We start from the raw sequence: 24,752 nt of genomic DNA, 5'->3' as shown, positions 1-24,752 counted from the left end.
TCACTGGCAATCTGGTCTAGATAAAAGTATGGTCTTTTGGAGAGGTTTCATTTTACATGGAGAATGTACGACTGACCACTGTCTGCCCCGATATCCCAATAACCTGCCTATTCAGCTGAGCAAGCGTGTTATTTCTGTGGCGATAAGTGGCCGCCACACACTTTCGGCACAGCTGATCTCTAGGGGAAACAAAGATTAAGATGGTTTTATATTCTACTTACCTGCTTCCCCTGACAGAATTAAGTTTACATATAGACACTGTAAAATCTAAATGCAAACTGTCTTATAATATTATTTTACATTTTATGTGTTCTGAATTCCACTTATGAGAATTTATAATTTATCACTAGAATCTCACTTTTAATACTTTTTAAATTTTAGCTGCTATGGATGAAAATGAGGAGCCTCAAGACTTCATTAGAATATGCGCAGAAAAGCTCTGTACTGAGGAAGTGTCGCAGTTGGTGGTTTCGCCAAGTTGTGGCGCTGTGTCCATTTTTGTAGGTAGGTAGCTGGCAAAAGGGTTAAAGGGAACCTGTCACCAGCATTTTACCTATTAAACCAGCAATACCTGGTGGTAGTGGGTGAAAAATAATTTCTAAATAACCTATAATTGCCTTCTTAGTCGGCTCTGTAGCTTTAGTATTCCGTTTTTTAGTGTTCCCGCACCGTATGCTAATGAGCATAAAAGAGTCAAATCTCTGTCTGAAAAGAGTCAAATCTCTGTCTGAAAAGAGTCAAATCTCTGTCTGAAAAGAGTCAAATCTCTGTCTGAAAAGAGTCAAATCTCTGTCTGAAAAGAGTCAAATCTCTGTCTGAAAAGAGTCAAATCTCTGTCTGAAAAGAGTCAAATCTCTGTCTGAAAAGAGTCAAATCTCTGTCTGAAAAGAGTCAAATCTCTGTCTGAAAAGAGTCAAATCTCTGTCTGAAAAGAGTCAAATCTCTGTCTGAAAAGAGTCAAATCTCTGTCTGAAAAGAGTCAAATCTCTGTCTGAAAAGAGTCAAATCTCTGTCTGAAAAGAGTCACGTTGATGCTCAATTTTATTATTTAAAAAAAAACTGTATATAACCTTTTAAATAGGACTGCGTATTCTCATGATAGATCTGCTTCAACTCTAGGCCAGGACAACCCCTTTACATCCAGTTTTCAATAAATGAACGTCTATGTCCTGTAATTCAGGAACAGGAATGAATTACACTGCATGTTGCGTTAGGCCCAGTTCACATCACGTTTCCGTTTAGTGTGTACATCAAGAAAGCGCCTCATACAAACGCCCAATGTGTCCATAGGGCTCTCTTTGTCAGACGGACCCCAGAAGAGTGCCATTTTAGCCTTCTGGCCAGTGTATATCCGTAATAGCACGTCCTGGTGCGGGGGGTTATGTATGGAGCGGACTCACACGCTGAGCCTGCTCCATACACTGTGGGTGTCAGCTGTCTATTACAGCTGACCCCCGGGACTAACGGCCAGGAACAATGAGCGCGCTGTTCCTTGCCGTTTAACCCCTCAAATGCCAAAGTAATTCGTGACTTCAGCATCTAAGGCGTTCGAGGAGAGCGGCCCCACACAACAGCTCACCCCACCCCATGTGACGCGGTCGCAGAGTGCCGATGGTTGTCCTGGCAGCCCTGGGCCCCAGTACTGCCTTCACTCTGCCTCTGTTAAGCCCAGCCTTTGGCCTGTAAAAATGACAATATACTACAATACATTAGTATTGCAGTGTGTTAAAGGGCTGGTATAATGTTGGATTTTGCTTGGTGTCGCCCACTATTACTACCTCCTTTATAAACAGGGTCACTAGGGTTATGCCTAGTTCCCCTACCTTTTCCTTATATTAACGTTAATCTACTTGCTTCGCTGCTACTCATGGGAATAAGACCGTACAATAAATAAAATTATGTAGTAAATAAAGGGTTATATTTATAACTAACAATATTCACACTTGCATATAAATTACACCAAACACAGTAACCGATCACAGTATAGTATCCGTATACCCCAATACATATAAAAAGTTAATATATGCTGAGTCTACTCACACTATACGTAGTACAGTATAAAAACTGTATCACAATCCTAATTATACCGCCACCCACTTACCTAAACATACATATGTTACGTTCCAATACAATACACATGCTCACTGTTTCTGTCCCACTCCCACCTAGCAATAACTATCCCTGTACACTAAGGGTTAATCAGGTAGCAAGGACAGCAAGGGTTAACTTAGGAACTCAGGAGGAAAAAGGGTTAACAAGGGGAATTGGTTGCTGTATGCCAGGGGATAGCAGGTAAAAGTTGGGAAAGGGTTAAACAGGTACCAGGGGATATGCAGGTCAGGCAGGTGGGAAAGGGTTGAACAGCGAAGTGTTGTGTGTAGCTGCTGCTACACATGGATACTTAGCGGTACATCTGGTCCAAGGTTGGTGTGGTCTCAGGAGGGGAGAGCCATGAGGCAAGAGAAGACCAGGAGGGAAGGGGAGTCCGTAGGTGGGAACAAGAGAGACAGAAGTGTGGGACCGTTTGTCCTTTTTTTGTCCTTTTAAACCCTCCCGTGCACAACTGTGTGACCTCACATGCTCATAAATTTTGTATCACCATAATCGTATTGAGCCGCAAAATAAACGTGTTTAAACCGTTTGTAAAAAAAAAACCGCCTCGGGAAAAAGAAGTGCATGTCACTTCTTGAGCCGTTTTTCATTGTCTCAATAGAAAAACAGCTCAAAAAATAACCGTAAAAAAAGCATCAAAAAACGCCTGATGCATAAAAAACGGCTGTAAATCAGAGGCTGTTTTCCCTTGAACACAGCTCCGTATTTTAGACGTTTGTTAACCGTGTGAACATACCCTAAGGGGTCGCCTTTTTTCCAGAAATAGCGCCACTCCATGGGCTCTGTCTGGTAAAAATTCTCCTGACCTTTTTTTCTAATCCTGAACAACCCCTTTAACTGTAAAATCAGCAATAAATTCTGATGATTCTCTAGCATTTTTCACAATTTTTTTTTTTATATATACTTTTGTGTTTTTCAGGAACCACAAGAAATAATTTTGAAGAGAAGAAAGTTGTGCACCTAGAGTATGAAGCATATGTGCCCATGGCAGAAACGGAAATTAGGAAAATACTAACTGATATCAGAGAAAAATGGCCGTCTGTCAAACATATGGCTGTCTATCATAGACTTGGGTATATTACCATTTTTTGAATTTAAGATTTTTAAGAAGGATTTTTTTATTTTTTATTTTTAAATTTCCTGTGCAGAAGCTCCCATGTCACCACAGCGTATACAGATTTAGCAATCCTTAACTTGACACTTAGGCCTCATTTACACGAGCGTGTGCGTTTTGCGCGCGCAAAAAACGCAGCGTTTCGCATGCGCAAAAGGCACTTGACAGCTCCGTGTGTCATCCGTGTATGATGCGCCATCATAGAGATGAGGCTAGTCGACGTCAGTCACTGTCCATGGTGCTGAAAGAGTTAACTGATCGGCAGTAACTTTCAGCACCCTCGACAGTGCATTCCGATCACCATATCGCGTAACCTGTTCAAAAAAAAAGAGGTTCGTACTTACCGAGAACTTCCCGGCCGTTGCCTTGGTGACGCGTCCTTGGTGACGCGCCTCTCTTGACATCTGGCCCCACCTCCCTGGATGACGCGGCAGTCCATGTGACCGCTGCAGCCTGTGCTTGGCTTGTGATTGGCTTGTAAATGAGGCCTTAACATGTTAAATATACTGTGGCAAGAAACTTTTTAAAGGGGTAAGCATGTTATATTGATGGCCTATCCGAGTCACCGCATTTTTGATGTGTACGGCGCTGTGCCTGCTAAACACTGAAGAGGTTGCAGCGAGGATTTCCGCGGCCCGTTCAGTCAGCTGATAAGCGGGGAGTTGGACCCCCACCGATCTGATATTGATGGCCCCAATACTAAGGAAAGAGCCTTCAATATAAAATGCCCAGAGAACTCCTTTAACTTGAGTTTTTCAATGGCTTTTCAATGACTTTTGTTGTTTTATATAAGTTATCAGGGTCAAGTTAAAGATTGCTACGTATGTAGCGGCGCTCAATTTCTCGTTTATAGCTGTTTTACAACATATATGAAAAAATGGTTGTATGGCATCTGTAAAAAGAAAAAGAAACACCATCTTCAGCCTCATGCACGCAGCAAAGTATTTTCCAGCCTGGACAGTGGCATATGGAGTCCCTATTGGTCCGTATCACAGAACTGTAGACACTTCGTCCACCAAAGTGTTGTGCCTGCAGGAGGCGCTATTTTCCTCTTTAGAAGCGATGTTCTAGGAGAGATAATGCGGCATCCAATGGAACATGGCACTATATCACAGTATTTCTTACGGATTGCATACTGTGGGGTCATACTGTGTCTTTCTATGGGCTCTGTATTACGTATTCGGACGACACCGATCCATAATATGGTTGTGTGCATGAGGCCTTATTCTATACTACTTTGTTGTTTACACTACTGAGCAACTCGGTGTGGGTGGAGCTACACGGTGATTGACACCTCTGCTCTGAGATTGCAAGACCTTGTGCCACATTTCTGAGTTTGGAGATCGATGCACACAGCATTTGAAACATCATTTTCAGAGATACAATTTTACAGTGTGTTTGTGTGTGTGTAAGAATATCATTTTATAATACTGATGGTAAAGGGGATAAGGGGTGCAGAGGTAGCAGTCGCACATGGGCAATGGAGCCTAAAGGGACCCAGAGGCCTTTCTATCGCATTATACTTGTACACTAGTATTGTAAATGTTTCTGTAAGGGGCCATACAGGTTCTGGTCTCTGTCACCCTGTACCAGAAATTCTTTAATATGACAAAGTATGAAGAGTCCATCAATGGCCTATCCAAGAAATAATTAAAGGGGTTGTCCGAACATAGGACGGTTTTTCATACTGATGACCTATCCACAGGATAGGTTATCAGTATATGATTGGTGGGGGTCCGACACCCGTACCCTGCTTCTGGGCACCGGATGTTATTCAGTGGTCAGTGTCGGAAGCAGATGGTTCGGTACACTGCATAGCGGCTGTGCTGCAGAACTGCAACTCTTCTCCTTTTCACTTGAATAGGAGCAGTACTGCAGCACGGCCACTATACTGTGACCGGAGCCATCTGCTTCTGCAATGGACATCCCATGCCCGGAGGCAGCCATATCAGCTGATTGGTGTGGGGTCTGGACGTCGGACCCACACGATCATATACTGATGACCTATCCCTGTGTCTCTTTTTTAACACTTTTCTCTTTTTGTTTTTTAAGCTTGGTCCCCATAACTGAAGCCAGTATTGTCATTGCGATTTCCTCTCCGCACAGAAACGACTCCCTGGATGCTGTGAAGTACTGCATAAACACCTTAAAGGCAACTGTGCCTATATGGAAGAAGGTGATGTGAGCAGAATTAAATGTCAAATCTATTCTATGTAAGAATTCTCCATACATGGCAATGCACAATTTCCATGTATTTGTATGTCAATAATCCCGGCATATTTACAGGTATAAGCGTTCGGCTCTTTCCATGTCTTCTCCACTTTCAGGGGATCTTTATGTCAATCCATAATGATTTTTCGTATTAATATAGGTTCTGGGGAGGGTGCTTGATTTCATTCACTGTTTGGTTCACATAGGGATTCTGACATAATGAGGGTCTATTCACAAGGGGCGATTATTATCACAGCGCAAAGATACTCTGCAAAACCGCATGCCTTTTTTTTTTGCCACGGTTTTCCAAGTCTAGGGTTGCGTGGTGACACACGGTTGCTTGTGAATTACGTTTCAACATATGAAGCTAATTTAGTCTTTTCCTGCAGGAACAAAAGTTGCAATCTGTTGCATTTTATTTTGTGGTGCGGTAACGATGTCAATGTACCCTAAAGTTTCTTGTCCCTCATGATGCAGTATCTACTAATACTCTCCACTACTGTAAAACCACTTTAAAATGAGGTTATGCAGCAGCTAAGTAGTATCTAAGACATAAGACAATAGTATCTAAGACCTACTGCCCCTTCTGTGCAGTACAATATAACTAGAATAGAAGTCACTGCGGAGTCCTACTTATGGGCCTTGTTCACACGACAGAATTTTCATTGTAAATCCGATGCGTCCCCCACATTGATTAGACTGGGGGTAATTGCAAACCACCTTGCTGAAAAAAAAAGTGACATGTCCGTCGTGACATGGGGCTAATCTGACATACAGAGACGAAGCAGTTCTAACTGCAAAACCATAGCAAGAATCCAAAGGTCAGCCTTGGATTTCTGCCACGGTTTCTCGGCCAATTCCACGTTGGATTTTTCCACATAAAAAAATCTGACGTGTGAACATAACCATACATTTTTCAGCCATAACTGACCGGTGACGGGAATAACATAACAAGTAAAGATGTCTGTTTGTCTGATGAGGAAGATTCCATTTTTTGTTTTTACTTTCAGGAAGTGTATGGAGAGCAAGGTTCCGCCTGGAAAGAAAATAAAGAATGTTTTTGGGGAAAGCAAGATGACAAGTGATGCAGATTTGGGAGGCGCACGCACACCCCTCTTTCTAGTGAATGGGGCTCTCCAGTTTTGTGTAAAAGTGCTTTTTTTATTTTTTCTTATTTTTCAGTCGCCTACGAATCTTCTCCCCTCCAGACTTCCTAATGCTTATTTTATACCACTGAATGGTTTGGAACTTTAAAGGGAACCTGTCACCAGCACTTCACCTATTGAACTTTACTCACCCCTCGCAGGCCGCTGCTGTCAAAAGTTCATTGCCGTTTTCCCCTCTCCTAAACTCCTCCTCTGACCGTAAATAACGATCTGCAAACATTTAGTGCCTTTTATGGTAATAATCCGCTGTCCATATGTGCGCACGCACCAGAACAGGAGATTGATGGTCAAGCGTGGGATTTCGTGTGTGCGGGGGGGGAGGGTTTGGGCGAGGAGCTGTCAATCAAAAGTGGGGAGGTGGGGTTAACTCTTAAATGCTGGAGGAATGAAGACATGACTCTCTTCAAACAAAGATATGACTCTTTTATGCTCATTAGCATACGGTGTGGGAAGACTAAAAAACTGAATGCTAAAGGTACAGAGCCGACTAAGAGGACAATTATGGGATACATACAAATGATTTTTCAACCCACTTACACCAGGTATTGCTGGTTTAGTAGGTCGTGGCAGGTTCCTTTTAAGGCCTTATTTACACGAACATGTTTCACGTCCGTGATACGCGCGTGAATATCACGCGCGTTGCATGGACCTATGTAAGTCAATGGGGCCATTCGGACATGTGTCTGCTGCGTGAAACTCACTGCATGTCCTATACTTTCGCGTTTTTTGCGCATCACGTACCCATTGAAGTCAATGGGTGCGTGAAAATCACGCGCAGCACACGGACGCACTTCCGTGTGCTGCGCGTGATTCGCGCAACAGTTGTTCAAGAAATAAAGAGAAAAATAAAACCACCTCCTTCATTTCATTTTCTAAACCTCAAAACCGTGTGTCATAAGGATGCCATATGCGCGAAAATCACGCAGCCACACACCAAACACTGATGATACACGGAACTGCAACGCGCAAAAAAACAGCATTTTTTGCACGCGCAAAACGCACACGTTCAAGTAAATAAGGCCTAAGGGTATTTGCAGACATGGCAGATATGCTACTTAAAAGCAGGGAATGCCCGCCGAAAAACCGCCCTAAATTGTGGTTCAGCATTTCCGTTATGGAAAACAAAAATTGGCAATACTTAGCTCCTGGGCATTGTCATGGCGGTGCGTCCCCCTGTTCTCCGTGCAGCCCGGCCTCCTGTGATGACGTTGCGGCCCATGTAACCACTGCAGCCAGTGATTGGCTGCAGCAGTCACACGGGATGAAACATCATCTCAGGAGGCCCAGGCTACACGGAGAACACCCTGGAAGAAAAAGCCGCCGCTATGACAATGCCCAGGCGTTAGTATAAACTTTTTTTTGTTATTAAATTTAAACAAACAAAAAAAGGGTGTGTTTTTTTCACTTACCGATCTACGATTTATAAAAAAAATTTGCAGCAGAATCGCAACATTTGCTATTTGTTGCGAGTTTTTTTAGATTTTCCCCAAAAAATTCAATTGGGAAAACCCACAACGGAAGTGCAGCGATTCCGTAGCATAAATTGACATGCGTATTAAAAAAAAAAACCACTGCAGGTCAAGTTCTGAACGTTTTCTCAGCAAATTTTTTTTCTGCAGCATGTGGATGACATTTGTTCACATCTCATGCTCTTTGCTGCCACTGTAATACGCTGCGGAATTTCCGCAATGAAATACGTTGTGGAGAATCCGCGGTTTATTTTCACAGTGTGAACATACTCTAAATAAAAGGTAATATTAGGCTAATATAATCTTATAAGAACACTGCAGTTATATAAGAAATATGCTCCAAAACCCATATCGCCCCAGTAGTAAAGGTAACTGCTCAATTCAGCACATTCTTTGTATGATGGAATATTTAAGTAATTTTCAGATTTGGTTCAATCAATTCATGTTCAAAATGAGCCCCCCCCCCCCCCATGATGAGGCCAGGCCACCCAGTACAAAAGGACCTGATGCTTGTTACCCCTTCCACGCCCTCTCTGTGACTCTTGATCTCCTGAATGAGTGCAGAGTTACTGATTTGTACCACACATATCCATAATATGGCTCTGTGCATGAGACCTTTAGATTAAATTTTGTTAACTGAAGTCTGTCTATTCCTCTAATATTAGTAATCAGATAAATTTGGCCAATTAATTGAACAAGTGATGATTTTACCAGTTATTGAGGGACAGCTGCTTTGTTTTTTACATAGGTGTAGTAATAATCCAAAAACTGTGTTAGAGCTGATGCAGATGGCCGTATTGCAGCTACGTTTTGTACAGGGCCTTAATAGGGCTCCCATAAAGGGGCATTGAACCCAACTGTACCTCCATATGCCCCCAATTTCATACGTAGGCAAACACTTTCTTTCAAATTCCGTTTCAATCTGACAGAAAATAATTGTGTCATTCTCCATGGCATGCTGTATTTACAGAAATATCTACCACATCGGGCACCTTACCGCAGAACACTGGGTCACTGCAGCGCCATACAACTAGGTGTGCTGCCAGAAAGCCTCCTGCACAGGGTTTTACCGTGTGAATAAGGCCTTACATGATCACTCAGGTTCTCCTTGTCTATTCTTACAGAAACCATTTAGTGTTATAAATATGTATAAGGGGACAGTAGTTTTTCATATGAATTGTTTTCTTCCAATAGCTCTTCATACTTGAAAATGTATTTTATAGTTTTCACGTGACAATTATTCTAATCCTACCAAAATATGTTGTGCCAAAAAAATGTTAGAAATTTGTTAGGTCAGTAAAAAGGTCTTTGCGTCTTCTGTACACGAAGTTGACTTTTCTGGATCTAATATTGATATAAAATATAATTGTCTGGAAAATTCTGCAATGGGGAGCGGTCCTTTATTTCACCAACATTTATATTCTGACATTGGATCACATTACGTAAAAAAAATCTTCACCTCTGCCTAGTGACTGAAGGTGTTCTGAACCTCCTATACACCGCTCATAATAAAATACGACTGAAATGATCTGCCCTCCGGGACTACTCGCCTGGAGAACACAGCTGTTTTTAGAGAAAATTCTCACCGTTCTGCAATTGATTTCAGTAGCACTTTTTTTGTCAAAGTTTCTGAGTGATGGAGATTTTTGAGCAGTGCTTTAGGGATTTGGGTACTTTTTGGAGTGTTGTGGCTTCTTTTTGTTTTTGGAAGCATTGGGGGTCTTCGATCAGACTCCCACTGATTTTCATCTTTTGAAATGTCTCTAAAGAGGTAGAATTTGGGGTGGACTCCAATTTAAATTAGCCATGAGCTTAGAAATGACATGTTTGTTAGAACCTATAGGTGATGCTTACCTGCTGTTTTTCCTCAATGCTTGTTGATGGGCTGCTTCTTATCTCCGCGCCATTACAGAAGAGTGGAGATCTAGGACTAGTTTAGCTACAGAGAGTCTGAGGTAGTCTGAGACACACCTCCTGTCTCATCATTGGTTCATGCTGCATCTCTCTCCCTCCTCAGATTGGATGCTGTGTATAAACGTAAGTCTATCACAGGCTCACCACGAAGTCCGTGCATGGAAATCTGATTTATATTACAGCAAGCCATCAATGAGGAAAAGATTGTTAGGTCATTACCACACATGTACTGTAGTAAATGAGACTTAGTAGGGTGAGCCTGGAGAGTCGCATTTAATTGACTGTCCCATTAAGACAACCACTTTCCAAAGAAATTAGTGTAAGCATGTACATGGCTCAATGACTGGTCCCTCCTAGGACCTGTTATGTAGACTATTCGAATTTAATCAAGGAAAGGCCATCATTTTTAAAATATTTATTATTTAATTGTGTCCATAGAATACGTAAAGTGTGTTTCAAGTAAGTAGAACGTTTTTAGAATTTCTATACATTTATACACAAATGACCACTTGGGAGCACAGGTATCCCATGAATGTAACTTGTTGCAAAGAAAAGGTTGCACACTTTTTTGTAATTTGGCACGCTATTGTAGTATTGTAATTCTATGCCATATCTTATGTCCTGTCCCCATTTATGAGAAGTGGTCATGAGCTTGCAGTCAGTGGCAAATCTATGGAAGGTGCAGAGATAGCAGTCGCATATGGGCCTTTGTGCCCTCTAGGCGCCAGGGCCCATCTAGTAAATAGGAAGACACTAGTGTTAGAAATGGCATATGGTAGTTGGGGGGACCCTGTTACAGAATTTGCATTGGACCCCAGGAACTTCAAGTTACACCACTGCGTGCAGTCAGTCTTCATTATGTGAGATACAGAATCAGCTAAGAATACCCCAGTGGATATGCTGTAAAATTATTTTTGTTAGAAACCTCCATTAAAACACATCACCAAAAAAAAAATAAATTATCAGACAAGCAAAGAAAATGACAGCTAGGTTCTATATGGATATTTTCATTGTATCTACCCCTACTAACTGTCTGCGGCTGTCTGTTTTTATAATTTCAGCCAATAAACCGATTCATATTTGATGGGCTAAGATAAAAAAAAGATGTTTCTTTTGCTAATATACAAAAGATGTCCTATACTATGTTATAGCACCAACTAAAAAGACCTCCAAATAGCAATCCGAGAAAGCAGGCAAGAGCAGGAGTTTGCTATATACATAGCTAGTTCCACCGCTCACTGAGAAACCCCACTAAAAGACCCTCCAGTAAAGTTAGTTGAAGCAGGAAGTAATAGGGGAGTTTTCTGCACTTAACGGGGTTGCTTGGTTTGGAAATTCCTTTTCATATACCCTATTGGAGGTTGCTCATCCATTCATGACCCTTTAGAGTGGCCAGAGTGAAGAGTCAATACAAAGAGTGTCTCTGTCCCTCTCTGGGAAGTCAATGTATTACATGGACAGCCTGTTTATTGCAATGGGAACTGTGTAATGTTTAATTTCCCCGTGGTGGCGCTGCAAGGAATTGGATGCTTACTGGTGAGTTATCCTGCAGATTACAGATCATTGGGGGGGGGGTCCCCCAAGAGTGGGATTCTCTTTGATCAGCTGATTGTCGGGGGCTCTTCAAACATAAAGGGATTGTAAAAAAACAGACTGCTTTTTTAAGGCTGGCCAAGACCGCTAAATGGAGGCAGCAAATAAATTTGAAATATTGGGGCCTAATCACTAATACTTGCCAAACTGTACAGCAGTATTGAGTTTTAGGATAGCTGAAATGGGCGTAGTATGTGCCATAGAGGAAGCCCATGTGGCTGCTATGGGGCCCTTAGAGGAAGGAGACCCAGAGTTAGTTAGTCCAATCCCCTTGCTATTGGGTGATTAAGACCTGTTATGGACTCTTCTCTCCAGAGAAACTGCATTATTTGAAAACAAGCGATGGTGATTTGTCCCACGGTTCATGAAATAGGGCAAGGAAGGGGAAATAAAAACCAAGCCCTTCTTTACTGGGTGGCACCTAAAAGGGGGATTAGAACAATCTTTGCTATGAGGCCCCCTTCTCGTCCATGTAGGCCACTGTGTAACCATGTTGAGGAATACAGGGCAGCTACTGAGCTATGCCTGGTGGAAATCTTTAGTAAATATGTTGCACAGTCTTGTAGTCCATTTAATAACGCCCAAACTCACTAAATAGGGGAATGTTTCCAAATATTTAAAATCTTGTTATCTTTACTATAGAACCATGTCCATCCTGCTATTAGATTTTTTTTTTTTTTTTATACAAAGAGTTTAGACAATTTTTTAGACTTCAGTTAACTGAGGTACCAGATTTATATTTTGCACAGGGGCTCCTTGCTAAATAAATTCCTCCATATCTTACCCCCATAAAAAATGTAACAATCTATTCTTTGCACGTTCGATCAATGCAAAAAGTAAAAAGCTTCGACAAGAACAGTAATATCTGTGATATGTGGTGCTGCAAACACTGGGAGTAGCACTCTGTATTCTTTAGTAGAGTATTCTATACAGTATTTTATATTCAAGTATCAAAAATCAGAATTTATAGATTTTTAGGGGGCAGATTTGAAGGCCAAATAGGAGACTTTCTAGTTACAGCTGCGAAAATAGTATTTTTTTTAACAGTCCGACATGTTTACATCCAGTATCTCGAAACCAAAGAATGGGTATGTATAAGGCAAAAACCAATAAGTCATGGAATAGCTATGTGAATATCCAAAATATATTTTATTTGATTAGAACTCAGTATGCTATGCAGAGGTTAAAAACATTTAAAAACGGCATAGAGAATGCCATGTACAAGTCAATGGGAAGGGGAGACAGACCACCATGATAAGTGGCAAACAAAGTAGTAACTCCCACTCACTCACCTAAACCCCTAGAGCAGACGTTCTTTGGCATTCTAAAGTTACTACTTTGTTTGCCACTTATCATGGTGGTCTGTCTCCCCTTCCCATTGACTTGTACATGGCATTCTCTGCGGTTTTTAAATGTTTTTAACCTCTGCATAGCATACTGAGTTCTAATCAAATAAAATATATTTTGGATATTCACATAGCTATTCCATGACTTATTGGTTTTTGCCTTATACATACCCATTCTTTGCTTTCGAGTTACTGTGTTTCACAGGGTATGTGGCAGTATAAATCCAGTGCCTGCCATAGACCTGTTTACATCCAGTATGCCATCTAAAAAATATTTATACACACACACACACACACACACACACACGTAATATCTCTATAAATTTCGATAAAATTTAAATTGTAAGTAAATGCTTGTATGGACTTCTATTGCACATCTAGTAGGACGTCACTGCCCCTTATGGTATTAAGTTGATGACTCTACAGCATTACCACAGGTCGCGTGCAACCAGAATGTATTGCAATGGAGGGAAAAGTCCTCCAACAAGTGTAAGAATTCCAACTTGGTAGGAACTCTTGTAACTGTTGCAGGTCGCCTGCAACTTTTTCCTTCATAGCGAAAAATTGAAGTTGTGGTAATGTCGAGATTTTATTGTGACTTGCGTGCCATTAAATGTCTTTGTGGAGCTTTAGCTTTAGAAGTTATGTTCACCTTCGCAACCATTTTTTTAATTCTTTGAATACATCTAAAATGAAAAATTAGGCTATGCTGCATAATAGTGAATGGCAGTTACAGAAACCGCGTAGCTCAGCGAGTTACGCTGTTTCCGTAACTGCCGACCATGCAATCAGGAAGTGGCCGGGAGGCAGCTTGAGCACAAAAAGCTAGAACGGCGTCCCCATTCTAGAGATAGATGTGGGTCCCAGAGGTGTGACCCGCATCTATCTGACATTTATGACATATCCTGTGGATATGTCATAAATGTCCTTCATGGGAAAACCCTTTTAACTGTGAGGTTTCCTCTATGTATGCTACTGTGAGAAATGCAATGCAGCTATTGTGCTATGCCAGGTTGTACCTGGGCAAGTCTTTAGTAAATAAGTTGCACAGTCTTGTAATAATATCAGCTGTCCTTTGTTACCATGGAGCCATATAGGTTTAATACTACTAACAATTCCTGTGTACTGTGATCCTGCAACTATATTCCTTTCCATCTGCCCCCTACTTCTTACAAACCTACCAAATGTATGTTGGGTCCCCTGTACACGGCAGTAGCTGTAATCTTGGTCCGTGATTACGGCTACGACCGGCCGCGGACAGCATTTGCGGGCCGTCCCTACCATTACAAAGTGTGGGAGCCCGGTCCATAAAATTAAAAAAATAGGACATGTCCTATTTGTTTCGGAAGCTTTCTATGGCCCGGACACATTCCCGTAAATATACAGGAAGGTGTCTGTCGACCAAAGAAATTAATGTGTCCATAATTACGGATTAAATCTGTGGTCGTATGCATGGGGCCTTAGTAGAAGTAGGGGACAGATGAGAGTGTGACTGCATGAAAAGACTACACAGGGATTGTATGTTGTCTGTTACCATGGAGACACATAGGTCTCCACAGGATCTGTATACACAAAAGAATGCAAATAGTCTTAATTAAAAATATTGTAAAGCTGCTTAATTTTGTATTAGATGTAAGGGAGCAATTTAAAAAAAAATGTTGCGAAGGCGGACATAGCCTTTAATATTTACTTAAAGAGCCGTTACAGATCATTTAAAAAAGGACTATACTTTTATACATTCCTCACCCTCTATTGCTAAATAACTAGGCAGAATTGCCCTTCAGGACTCTAGTGAGAGTGAATGTAATGGTGGCCATATTGGTTGTCACCCAACTTTCCCAGATACGTATATAAATGACAAGTGAATATAATTTTTCAGTATTTGGCAAAAGAGGGTGACAACGATTTTATAATTAGTGGTGGCTTTGATTATAGGGGAAATTAATTTTTAATGAAGAGGGGGTAGTAAGAAGGGTGCTGGCAGGGAACGTGCCCCGGGTGCTTAATGCAAACAAGCCACTGCCTTGGCCAGGGTATTTTGGACTAGGGCAGTGAACTAAACCATTGTCCGTCCTAGATGAAGAAAAGTCTAACTACTACTCTGTAATGTATATCTAAAAAATTACTTTATTTTAGTGGCAATTTATTGTTCCATTAGTCTATTCAAGTTTCTTGTCAAGTTTGATACATTTTCATGAACTTCCATTGTCATGAATAAAATACTTGTCTACTACAGTAAATGAAAAAAGTTCATCTGAATATGAAAAAACAAAGACCTACATCATAAACATACAAATGTATAGCAAAGTACCCCAGACCAGCTAGTAAAACTGTACAAATTCTAAAAAAAGAAAAAGTTTACCAAAAACCGCCCAGCAGTTGGATAAAATATTACTATTGATTTCATTTTAAAATTCTTCCACCTTACAAAAAATATATATACAACAGACGATTCCATCTTTAGTTTAGTTGCGTAGCCTCAGCAATTTCATCTTCAGTTTTCTGAAGTTTTTCATATTTTCTTTTAAAAAATCCAAGCTGGAATACAGAAAAAAAAAAATTATGGAGGTATTGCATTCAGTAACATGAGAAAGTAGGATGACAATCCCCGAGAAAGCTCTAAGCACAGCCACGTTGGTTGTCAGGCATCCTTCTCCTTCTCAACAACCTGACAGAAGGGCAGTTAATATTAACTGGAGAGAATTTATTAAACTACAGTAAAATGTACTTAAAGAGGCTATGTCACCAGATTTTCAAACCCCTATCTCGTATTGCAGCAGATCGGCGCTGCAATGTAGATAACAGTAAAGTTTTGTTTTTTTTCAAAAACGAGCATTTTTGGCCAAGTTATGACCATTTTTATATTTATGCAAATGAGCCTTTCTTATGTCCAACTGGGCGTGTATTGTGTGTGTTACATCTGGGCGTTTTTTACTTGTTTTACTAGCTGGGCGTTGTGAATAGAAGTGTATGATGCTGACGAATCAGCATCATCCACTTCTCTTCGTTACCACCCAGCTTCTGGCAGTGCACAGACACACAGCGTGTCCTCGCTCATGCGACGCGATGAAGTTCCTGTGGAAGAAAGTGAGTGACGTCACAGCGTGATCTCGCGAGGACACGCTGTGTGTCTGTGCACTGCCAGAAGCTGGGTGGTAACGAAGAGAAGTGAATGATGCTGATTCGTCAGCATCATACACTTCTATTCACAACGCCCAGCTGTAACGAACACAATACACGCCCAGTTGGACATAAGAAAGGCTCATTTGCATAAATATAAAAATGGTCATAACTTGGCCAAAAATGCTCGTTTTTAAAAAAACAAAAAAATTTACAGTTATCTACATTGCAGCGCCAATCTGCTGCAATAGGAGATAGGGGTTTGAAAATCTGGTGACATAGCCTCTTTAATCTGACATCAATGGGACCTGGTAGGGGCTGGATTATCAGATTATTTGTCATAAACTAACTCTAACAACTCATCTGTAAGGGAACAGAATCTTCAGGAAGAAAACCCGTTAAGCCCGGTTCACGTCTGCGTTCCGGGTTCTGTTGTTCTTCTCTGTCAAAGGAGCAGAACAACGAGAATACTGGCAGCTCAGGATCCGATGCATGACGGAAACCAACGGCGCCTGATGGAACTCATTGACTTTAATGCATACCTCCCAACTTTCAAGTATCACAAAGAGGGGCAACCCTAGCGGCAAATTTTTTTCTTTTAAGCCACGCCTCTAACCCCACCCAATCCCCACCCATACACACCCATTTCAGCCCACACCGTATCATGCTCCCATAGTGCCTCCCACACAGTATAATACCAAATAGCTGCCCCCACACCGTATAATGCCCTCATAGCTGCCACCATACAGTGTAATGTCCTTATAGCTGCCACCATACAGTATAATGCCCCATAGATGTACCCATACAGTATAAAGCCAACACAGATGCCCCCATATAGTATAATGCCCACAGATGCCCCCTTATAGTATAATGCCCACACAGATTCTCCCATGCAGAATAATGCCCATACAGATTTCCCCATGCAGTATAATGCCGCAAAAATTCCCCATACAGCATAATACCCCATAACTGAACCATGCGGCATAATGCCCCCATAGCTGCCCTATATAGTATAATGCCCCCCATGAAGTATAATGCCCACACAGATGCCCCCATACAGTATAATGCCCCCATAGCTGCCCCATACAGTATAATGCCCCATACAGCATAATGCCCCCATACAGTATAATGCCCCCCTAGCTGCCCTTATACAGCATAATGCTCCCTTAGCTGCCCCTAGTGCCAGTGCCCTTGTAGATAGTGACACAGTGCCCATGTAGATAGCACCACAGTGTCCCCTGTAGATAGTGCCCCTATATAGTGCCACAGTGTCCATGTTGATAGCGCTACCCCCCCCCCCCCTGTAGATTGCGCCATTGGGACTTCCTCTAGGACCAGAATCCCCAGCAAGAGCATAGGCCGGGAAAGCCGCTCCTAGAGGGAAACCCTGATGTCACTGTCCATATATGGACAGTGACGTCAGTGGCTACTCCTTGAGCGGAATCCCCGTTGCTGACTCTGGCCGTTGATTCTGCTCCAGGAGGAGCCCCTGACGTCAATGTCCATATATGGACAGTAACCTAAGGGGTTTCCTCTAGAAGAGTAAGACCCGGCCAGATCATCGGCAACGGGGATTCCGCTCAAGGAGTAGCCACTGACGTCATTGTCCATATATGGACAGTGACGTCAAGGGCTTCCCCGAGCACGGCGCTTAAAGAGGCTCTGTCGCCACATAAGTGGCCTATCTTCTACATAATGTGAGGAGTTATGACCTATTTTGGCTTTATGCTGATGACTTTATTAATAGACAACTGGGCGTGTTTTACTTTTTGACCACGTGGGCGTTGTGGAGAGAAGTGTATGACGCTGACCAATCAGTGTCATACACTTCTCTCCATTCATGTACACCGCACATAGTGATCTTGCTAGTGTGCAGTCACATACTCGGATTATGCTGTAAATCACGCTTGCTGTTATTAACTCCCACACTAACGTTAGCGAAGTGTCGGCAGTGATGAATAGACATCCCGTCCTGGCTGGACGCGATGTCTATTAACTCTCAAGACACTTCAGTAATGTTAGTGTGTGAGTATGTGACTATGTGCTGTGTAAATGAATGGAGAGAAGTTTATGACGCTGATTGGTCAGTGTCATACACTTCTCTCCACAACGCCCACTTGGTCAAAAAGTAAAACACGCTATTAAGAAAGTCATCAGCATAAATCAGAAATAGATTATAACTCCGTCAAAAATGATAGTTTTTCTAAATAAGAAACACTGCTGTAATCTACATTACAGCGCCGATCACATTATGTAGAAAATAGGGCACTTATATTGTGGTGACAGTCTCTTTAAAGTAGCGTCGTGCCCGGGGAGTCCTCGGCGAGCGGAGGTGCTCCCACTGCTCCTCCGCTCTGAACTAATTCTGAAGCAGGGACCTGATGGTTCCAAGCTTCAGAATTGGTTTCAACTGTATCAGCGTCCTGAGGACTCAGATACAGTTGACAGCGGGACATACCCCGGGACAGCTGGACACTGCCCAGAATTCGGGACTATCCCGCTTAATCCGGGACGGTTGGGAGGTATGTTTAATGCGTCAGATCTCCATCACAGTTTCTGTCATTTTTGATATTTTATCCTGGCAAAAAAAAACAACGGAAGCCCCTAACGGAGCCTCCGACGCAGATGTGAACAGGGCCTAAAATATTTACACAAATTACCGTATGCTGCGATCACTTAGTTTCTGTTTTTCTTTTGTTTTGTTTTTTAGTTAAAGGAATTTCCTTGATGGTTTTCTCAATTCAGTCTTCTACTTCTTGTCTTGTGAAATCCCACATTATATTGTAGTTTTATACTGGAAACGTGGATTATTAACATTGGATAGCGGATTAAAGGAATTTCACAGTTTTTAAAAAAAAAAAAAGGAATGTGGTATAATTTTAAAATAAACTACACAAACTTATCACATGTAAAAACATGAGGAGTCAGATGTCCAGAACTGGCCACAGTACATGCTGCAGCAAAAAAAAAAAAAAAAGAGTTGTGGATTTGTGGGCATGCTCTGGATTTTTAAATCTGCTGCATCATCTTTTCTGCCACAAATTTGTCCCAGATTTCATCCATGGCATTGCAATGAGTGAAACTCACTGCCAAACCCGCAGCCTAAATCCACTGCAAAATCTTCATGGCACAGCAGAAATCTCTGCTGCATGTGAACATGGCCTAATAATAGTAACAGTGGCGTAACTACCGCCGTAGCAGCAGTAGCGACTGCTACGGGGCCCGCGGCATGAGGGGGCCCGTGTCGCCCCCCACCATGGCCGGAGGCTCCGCTAGCAGCCGCTATGGCTGCTACAGCGGGACGCCACTGAACACTACGGCAGAGCAGGGAGGTATCTCCCCGCTCTGCCATTAAACAAAAGACATGTATCCCCTATCCACAGGATAGGGGATACATGTGTGATCGCTGGCATTGATAGGGAGAACGGGGGACTGAAAGTCCCCTGAAGTTCTCCATCACGAACCTCGGACTTCCGGGGTCTGTGTCAGCAGCTCCGTAGAAATGAATGGAGCGCCGGTTGCGCTTGTGCGCATGCGTGACCGGCGCTCCTTTCATTTTTATTGAGCTGCCGACACAGACGCCGGAAGTCAGAGATTAGTCATGGAGAACTTCAGGGGAATTTCAGTCCCCCGTTCTCCCTATCGCTGCCAGCGATCACACATGTATCCCCTATCCTGTGGATAGGGGATGCATGTTATTTGTAGGACACACTATAGGTCGCGTTTTTTTTTGGGGGGGGGGCGCTGTATGGCGTTCCCTGCAAGGGGGGGAGCGCTGTATGGCTTTCCCTGCAAGGGGGGGGTTGCTGTATGGCTTTCCCTGCAGGGGGGGGGGGTGCTGTATGGCTTTCCTTGCAGGGGGGCGCTGTATGGCGTTCACTGCAGGGGGGGGGCGCTGTATGGCGTTCCCTACAGCCCCCTGTAGATAACGCCATACAGCCCCCTCTGTAGATAACGCCTTACAGTCCCCCTCTGTAGATAACGCCTTACAGTCCCCCTCTGTAGATAACGCCTTACAGTCCCCCTCTGTAGATAACGCCTTACAGTCCCCCTCTGTAGATAACGCCTTACAGTCCCCCTCTGTAGATAACGCCACACAGTCCCCCTCTGTAGATAACGCCACACAGTCCCCTCTGTAGATAACGCCACACAGTCCCCCCTGTAGATAACACCACACAGTCCCCCCTGTAGATAACGCCACACAGTCCCACCTGTAGATAAGGCCACACAGTCCCCCCTGTAGATAACGCCACACAGTCCCCCCTGTAGATAACGCCACACAGTCCCCCCTGTAGATAACGCCACACAGTCCCCCCTGTAGATAACGCCACACAGTCCCCCCTGTAGATAACGCCACACAGTCCCCCCTGTAGATAACGCCACACAGTCCCCCCTGTAGATAACGCCACACAGTCCCCCCTGTAGATAACGCCACACAGTCCCCCCTGTAGATAACGCCACACAGTCTACAGGGGGGGGCTGTATGGCGTTATCTAGAGGGGGGCGCTGGATGGCGTTATCTACAGGGGGGGCTGTAAAAAAGGCACTAGCTACAAGGGGGGGGCCCCAGTCAAAAGTTTGCTATGGGGCCCAGTCATTCCTAGCTACGCCCCTGAATAGTAATATGTAATAACTATTTCTCATACCTTCCACAAAGCAGCCACTAAAGCAGCAAGAAGTACAAGTCCGGCTATGGCGCTTCCAACCACCACCCCTATGGGGACTTCCGTTTTCTCACTGGGTTTTATAATAATGAGTGGGATCTGTGAAAGACAAAATGATAAAAGTGAAGTGACATTTAGGTGCCAGTCTAAATACAGTGTCTTGTCATAACCACATCAGATTGCTGTGGTACGGGCTGCATATTAAGGACCAGCAGCCCAGACAACAGCATTGATATAGATTACAGCTGGAGGTAAAATATGGCATGAGTGCCATGTAGAAATGCAGTGTTGCTTTGTGTCACCATGACATCTTGATGTATGCTCAAATATGTCTAAGGGCTCATGCACACAATGTATTATGGTATTATATACATAGTTTTAATAAAGCTCCCCCAGTGTGATATAACATAGCAACTAACCATATACCATACTAACCATGAAAGTATCAAAACCCAGAATGGTCTCCCCTGCCCAGAAGTACAAATATATTGACAAATGTCTTTCTCTGGTGCTCCAATTATTTTCCATCCCTCTCAACACATCGCGGAGACTCGTGAAAGAAGGAGACATCTACCGGACTCCCAGAAGAGAAGAAAAATCTCCTGTGCTCCACAAAAACGTACCTCTCCCCGTACTGCAATCCCGGGTAACCGGAACTGAAGAGATGTGCAGGAAGGGGGAAAGGTAAGTATCTGTCTGTCTGTCTGGTTTGAAGTCTGTATAGAGGACAGTAGTCTGGTCTGGGGTCCCTATAGAGGATAGTAGTCTGGCTTGGGACCTGCAAAAAGAGGCGTAGTCTGCAAACGGGGGTGTGACTTACATAAATATTTCAATACCAATGTACAACAGTACAAAAATCTCCCTCAAAGCCTTTGGCAATTATGCCACATATTATGGTCAAAAATTAATAATTGTTTTGTTGCCCATGCATAGGATCTAGTAACATGAGACGACTGTGTATATGTATGTATGTGTATGTATGTATGTATTAACATTTCAGAATTAGTAAGGGTGTATTCACAAGCTGTGGTTTAATCACGTTGTTTTAAAGAAAACTGAATAAAAATTACACGATAACTGAAATGTGTGAATAAACCCTAAGCATCAGTAGCGTAGCTAATGGAGGGGGGGGGGGGGCGGTGGCCCGACCATTCAGTACTTAACAATGACGCTAGCGATTCTGTTGTTGAAAGGCGCTGATTGGCGGAGCAAGTCATTCCGCCCTGCCAATCAGCGCCTTTCAACGACGCTAGCAGTGCGCCGCTTTCGTCGTTCAGCCCCAGAAGACCTGCTTAGAAGAGAGCAGGCCTGCATTGACACAGGACGGTGCGGGAACAGGATCAAGGTAAGTATTTAAAGTTTTATTTTTTTCACTTAAACGTGTGAGTGGCATTATCTACAGGGGGAGCTGTGTGTAGGGCACTATCTAAGGGGGGAGATATATGTGGGGCACATTTTACAGGGGACTTATTATAGGAAAAAAAGCAGTTCTTGTTTATCTCACTTATAACTTTTATTTTTACACTTTCTTTTTAATATTTTTATTCTTTTTTTTACTTTCTTTACTTGTCCCACTAGGGGACACTTAGACTTGCAGCTCTGATCGCTGCTGGAATACATTACACTACCTACGTAGTGTAATGCATTCCAACTGTCATTGTGACGTGACAGTCACACTGGCAGGAAGCCTACGACGACCACCTTCCGGCTGGTCCTCATAGGCTTCTGTACATGGCAGTCCGGAAGCCATTGTCTGGCGTCCGGTTACCATGGGTACCATCGCCAGCCCCCGTGATTTCACGCGGGGGCTGCCGATCTCCGCTAAAATCCTTAGATGTGGCGATCGGAATCGACCGCCGCATCGAAGGAGTTAACTGCCGAAATCAGCGGCGATGGGCCACTGATCGGCAACAGGGAATGCAGGGCAGACACCCTGCACAGTTAACCGCCGCTGCGGTGTAGCGCCGCGCAGCGGTTAACTGTCAAAGCACAGACGTAACTGCACTTTGAGGTGCGCGAAGTTACTGCTCACCTCGACGTGCATTAACGTCAAGGTGTGGGAAGGGGTTAAAGTGTAGCTATACGTTTGACAAACTACTGACATGTCATAGTGACATGTCAGAAGTTTGGATTGGTGGGGATCTGAGCACTGGGACTCCCACCAATCGCTAGAACGAAGCAGCTGAATTGCTCGTGTAAGCGCTCAGCCGCTTCGTGTCTTTATGGCTTTTTCCGGAAAGCCGATGTATCGGAGTACGGGCTCATAGACTTTCTATTGAGTTCGTACACCGATACATTTATGTACTCCGACATCAAGAAATATTTTTTCTTCGAGGGGATGATTTTTCAGTTGCCAGGTAGCAGAGTTCTTACAGGGCAGTGTTAGGGGAGCAAACTCGCCAATTGCCCAGTGCCCCCAGAATAAGCCACTACTCTTGGGCCAACCCTCTGGCCATTGTTCCACCGTTTGCTCTTGTAGGCCACAGCCAGGTGTAGTCCTGTAGCCTACACGAAACCAGGAGCTTTCTGATGACATCAGCAGCCTGGCGCGATGACGTCACTGCATCATGTCGTCCACGCCAGGCTACAGAACTCTGTTGAAATTCAGAACGTCTGGCTGGGGTTACACGTCTATTAGGTAATAAAAAGGGGCATACAAAAGGGGGCATCCTTATTGTGGGGGCATAAAGCAGGCATTTTTACTCAGTGGGGGTATAAAGAGGCAACATTACTTTGGGGGCATTATTACTGAGTATGGCAGAAAAGGGGGCATCAGTACTGAGTGAGGGCATAAAAGGCCGCATTACTAGTGAGTGGAGACATTAATGTGGGGACATAAAGGGGTATTAGTACTGATTGGGAACACTATTACTGGGTGGGGGCACTAAAAGGGGCTCTATCACTGGGTAAGGTATACATTTGACACTATTACTGTGTAGAGGAACAAAAGTAGCATTTACTGTGTGAGCTCTTTAGGGGAAAAAAAAGGGGGTATCTACTATTTCTGTGTGGGGCACCTAGAGGACGCATTATTACAGTCCGGGGCACGATGTATAGGGAGTTAGTGTAGAGGTAGGGAATAGTTAGGGAGTGTGCTAGATAAGCAAGGACCCAACGATATCTGTCATATTCTGCAGGGCCTATGACATTGTGGGTGGGAGAAGTTGTCATTGTGGTATTGGCTGGATGCAGAAGAAAAGGTGAAAGTGAACAACTCCAATCTGAGAAGACGACACCTTTTGAGTCACTAGATATAACTATACTGTATGTATAACTGGCATCTACCTCTATAAGGTCACTGTATGGTGGTAATATTGGTCTATATATAGTGTATTTTATTCACTAACAGTATGGTGGGGGGTTTTCTGACACTGTTGTAGTAATATGTGATCTTGGTTTTGTTAGTTTCATTCAATAACAGTATGGTGGTATTATTCAGTAACAGTATGGGGGTATTATTCAGTAACAGTATGGGGGTATTATGCAGTCATGTTGTGGAAGTATTATTAAGTCACTATGTGGTTATGGTGTGGTGGTGTTACTCAGTAACAGTATGGAGGTATTATTCAGTAACCGTATGGGGGTATTATTCAGCATCAGTATGGGGGTATTATTCAGTCACTATGTGGTTATGGTGTGGAGGTATTATTCAGTAACAGTATGGAGGTATTATTCAGTAACAGTATGGGGGTATTATACAGCATCAGTATGGGGGTATTATTCAGTCACTATGTGGTTATGCTGTCGTGGTATTATTCAGTAACAGTATGGGGGTATTATTCAGTCACTATGAGGTTATGGTGTGGTGGTATTATTCAGTAACAGTATGGAGGTATTATTCAGTCACTATGTGGTTATGGTGTGGTGGTGTTATTCAGTAACAGTATGGAGGTATTATTCCGTAACCGTATGGGGTATTATTGGTAATGTTAGTCTTACAAACTATGTAAATTGCTGTGGGGAAATGGGAGTGTTGCAGCAGATGATCAAGCTAAGAGACAGTCTGCAGAGTGGCATGTGATGTACTTTGACATGTAGGTGAT

At 43.1% G+C, this 24,752-nt stretch overlaps 2 protein-coding genes across 2 annotated transcripts in view; one reads left to right on the top strand and one right to left on the bottom strand.

The window, feature by feature from the left end:
• Positions 1–386: 386 nt before the first annotated feature.
• LOC142746402 (molybdopterin synthase catalytic subunit-like) lies at positions 387–6,715 on the top strand. Its single transcript, XM_075854912.1, has 4 exons — positions 387–504; positions 3,032–3,185; positions 5,279–5,402; positions 6,448–6,715. The coding sequence occupies exons 1-4, from the start codon at positions 387–389 to the stop codon at positions 6,520–6,522; spliced, it is 471 nt and encodes a 156-aa protein (XP_075711027.1). The 3' UTR covers positions 6,523–6,715.
• An 8,266-nt stretch (positions 6,716–14,981) lies between these two features.
• The window catches only part of ITGA2 (integrin subunit alpha 2), a 111,609-nt gene continuing 101,838 nt past the window's right edge, over positions 14,982–24,752 (bottom strand). Inside the window, exons 29-30 of the mRNA XM_075847559.1 lie at positions 20,692–20,808; positions 14,982–15,463 (exon numbers count right to left, since the gene is read on the bottom strand). Coding sequence (XP_075703674.1) covers positions 15,386–15,463; positions 20,692–20,808 — 195 coding nt within the window. The 3' untranslated portion in view covers positions 14,982–15,385. The remainder of the gene's footprint in view (positions 15,464–20,691; positions 20,809–24,752) is intronic.

The sequence above is a fragment of the Rhinoderma darwinii genome, chromosome 1 (genome assembly GCF_050947455.1).
Source record: "Rhinoderma darwinii isolate aRhiDar2 chromosome 1, aRhiDar2.hap1, whole genome shotgun sequence".
In the NCBI taxonomy this organism is placed as follows: domain Eukaryota; kingdom Metazoa; phylum Chordata; class Amphibia; order Anura; family Rhinodermatidae; genus Rhinoderma; species Rhinoderma darwinii.
This window is presented reverse-complemented; position numbering and strand designations above follow the sequence as displayed.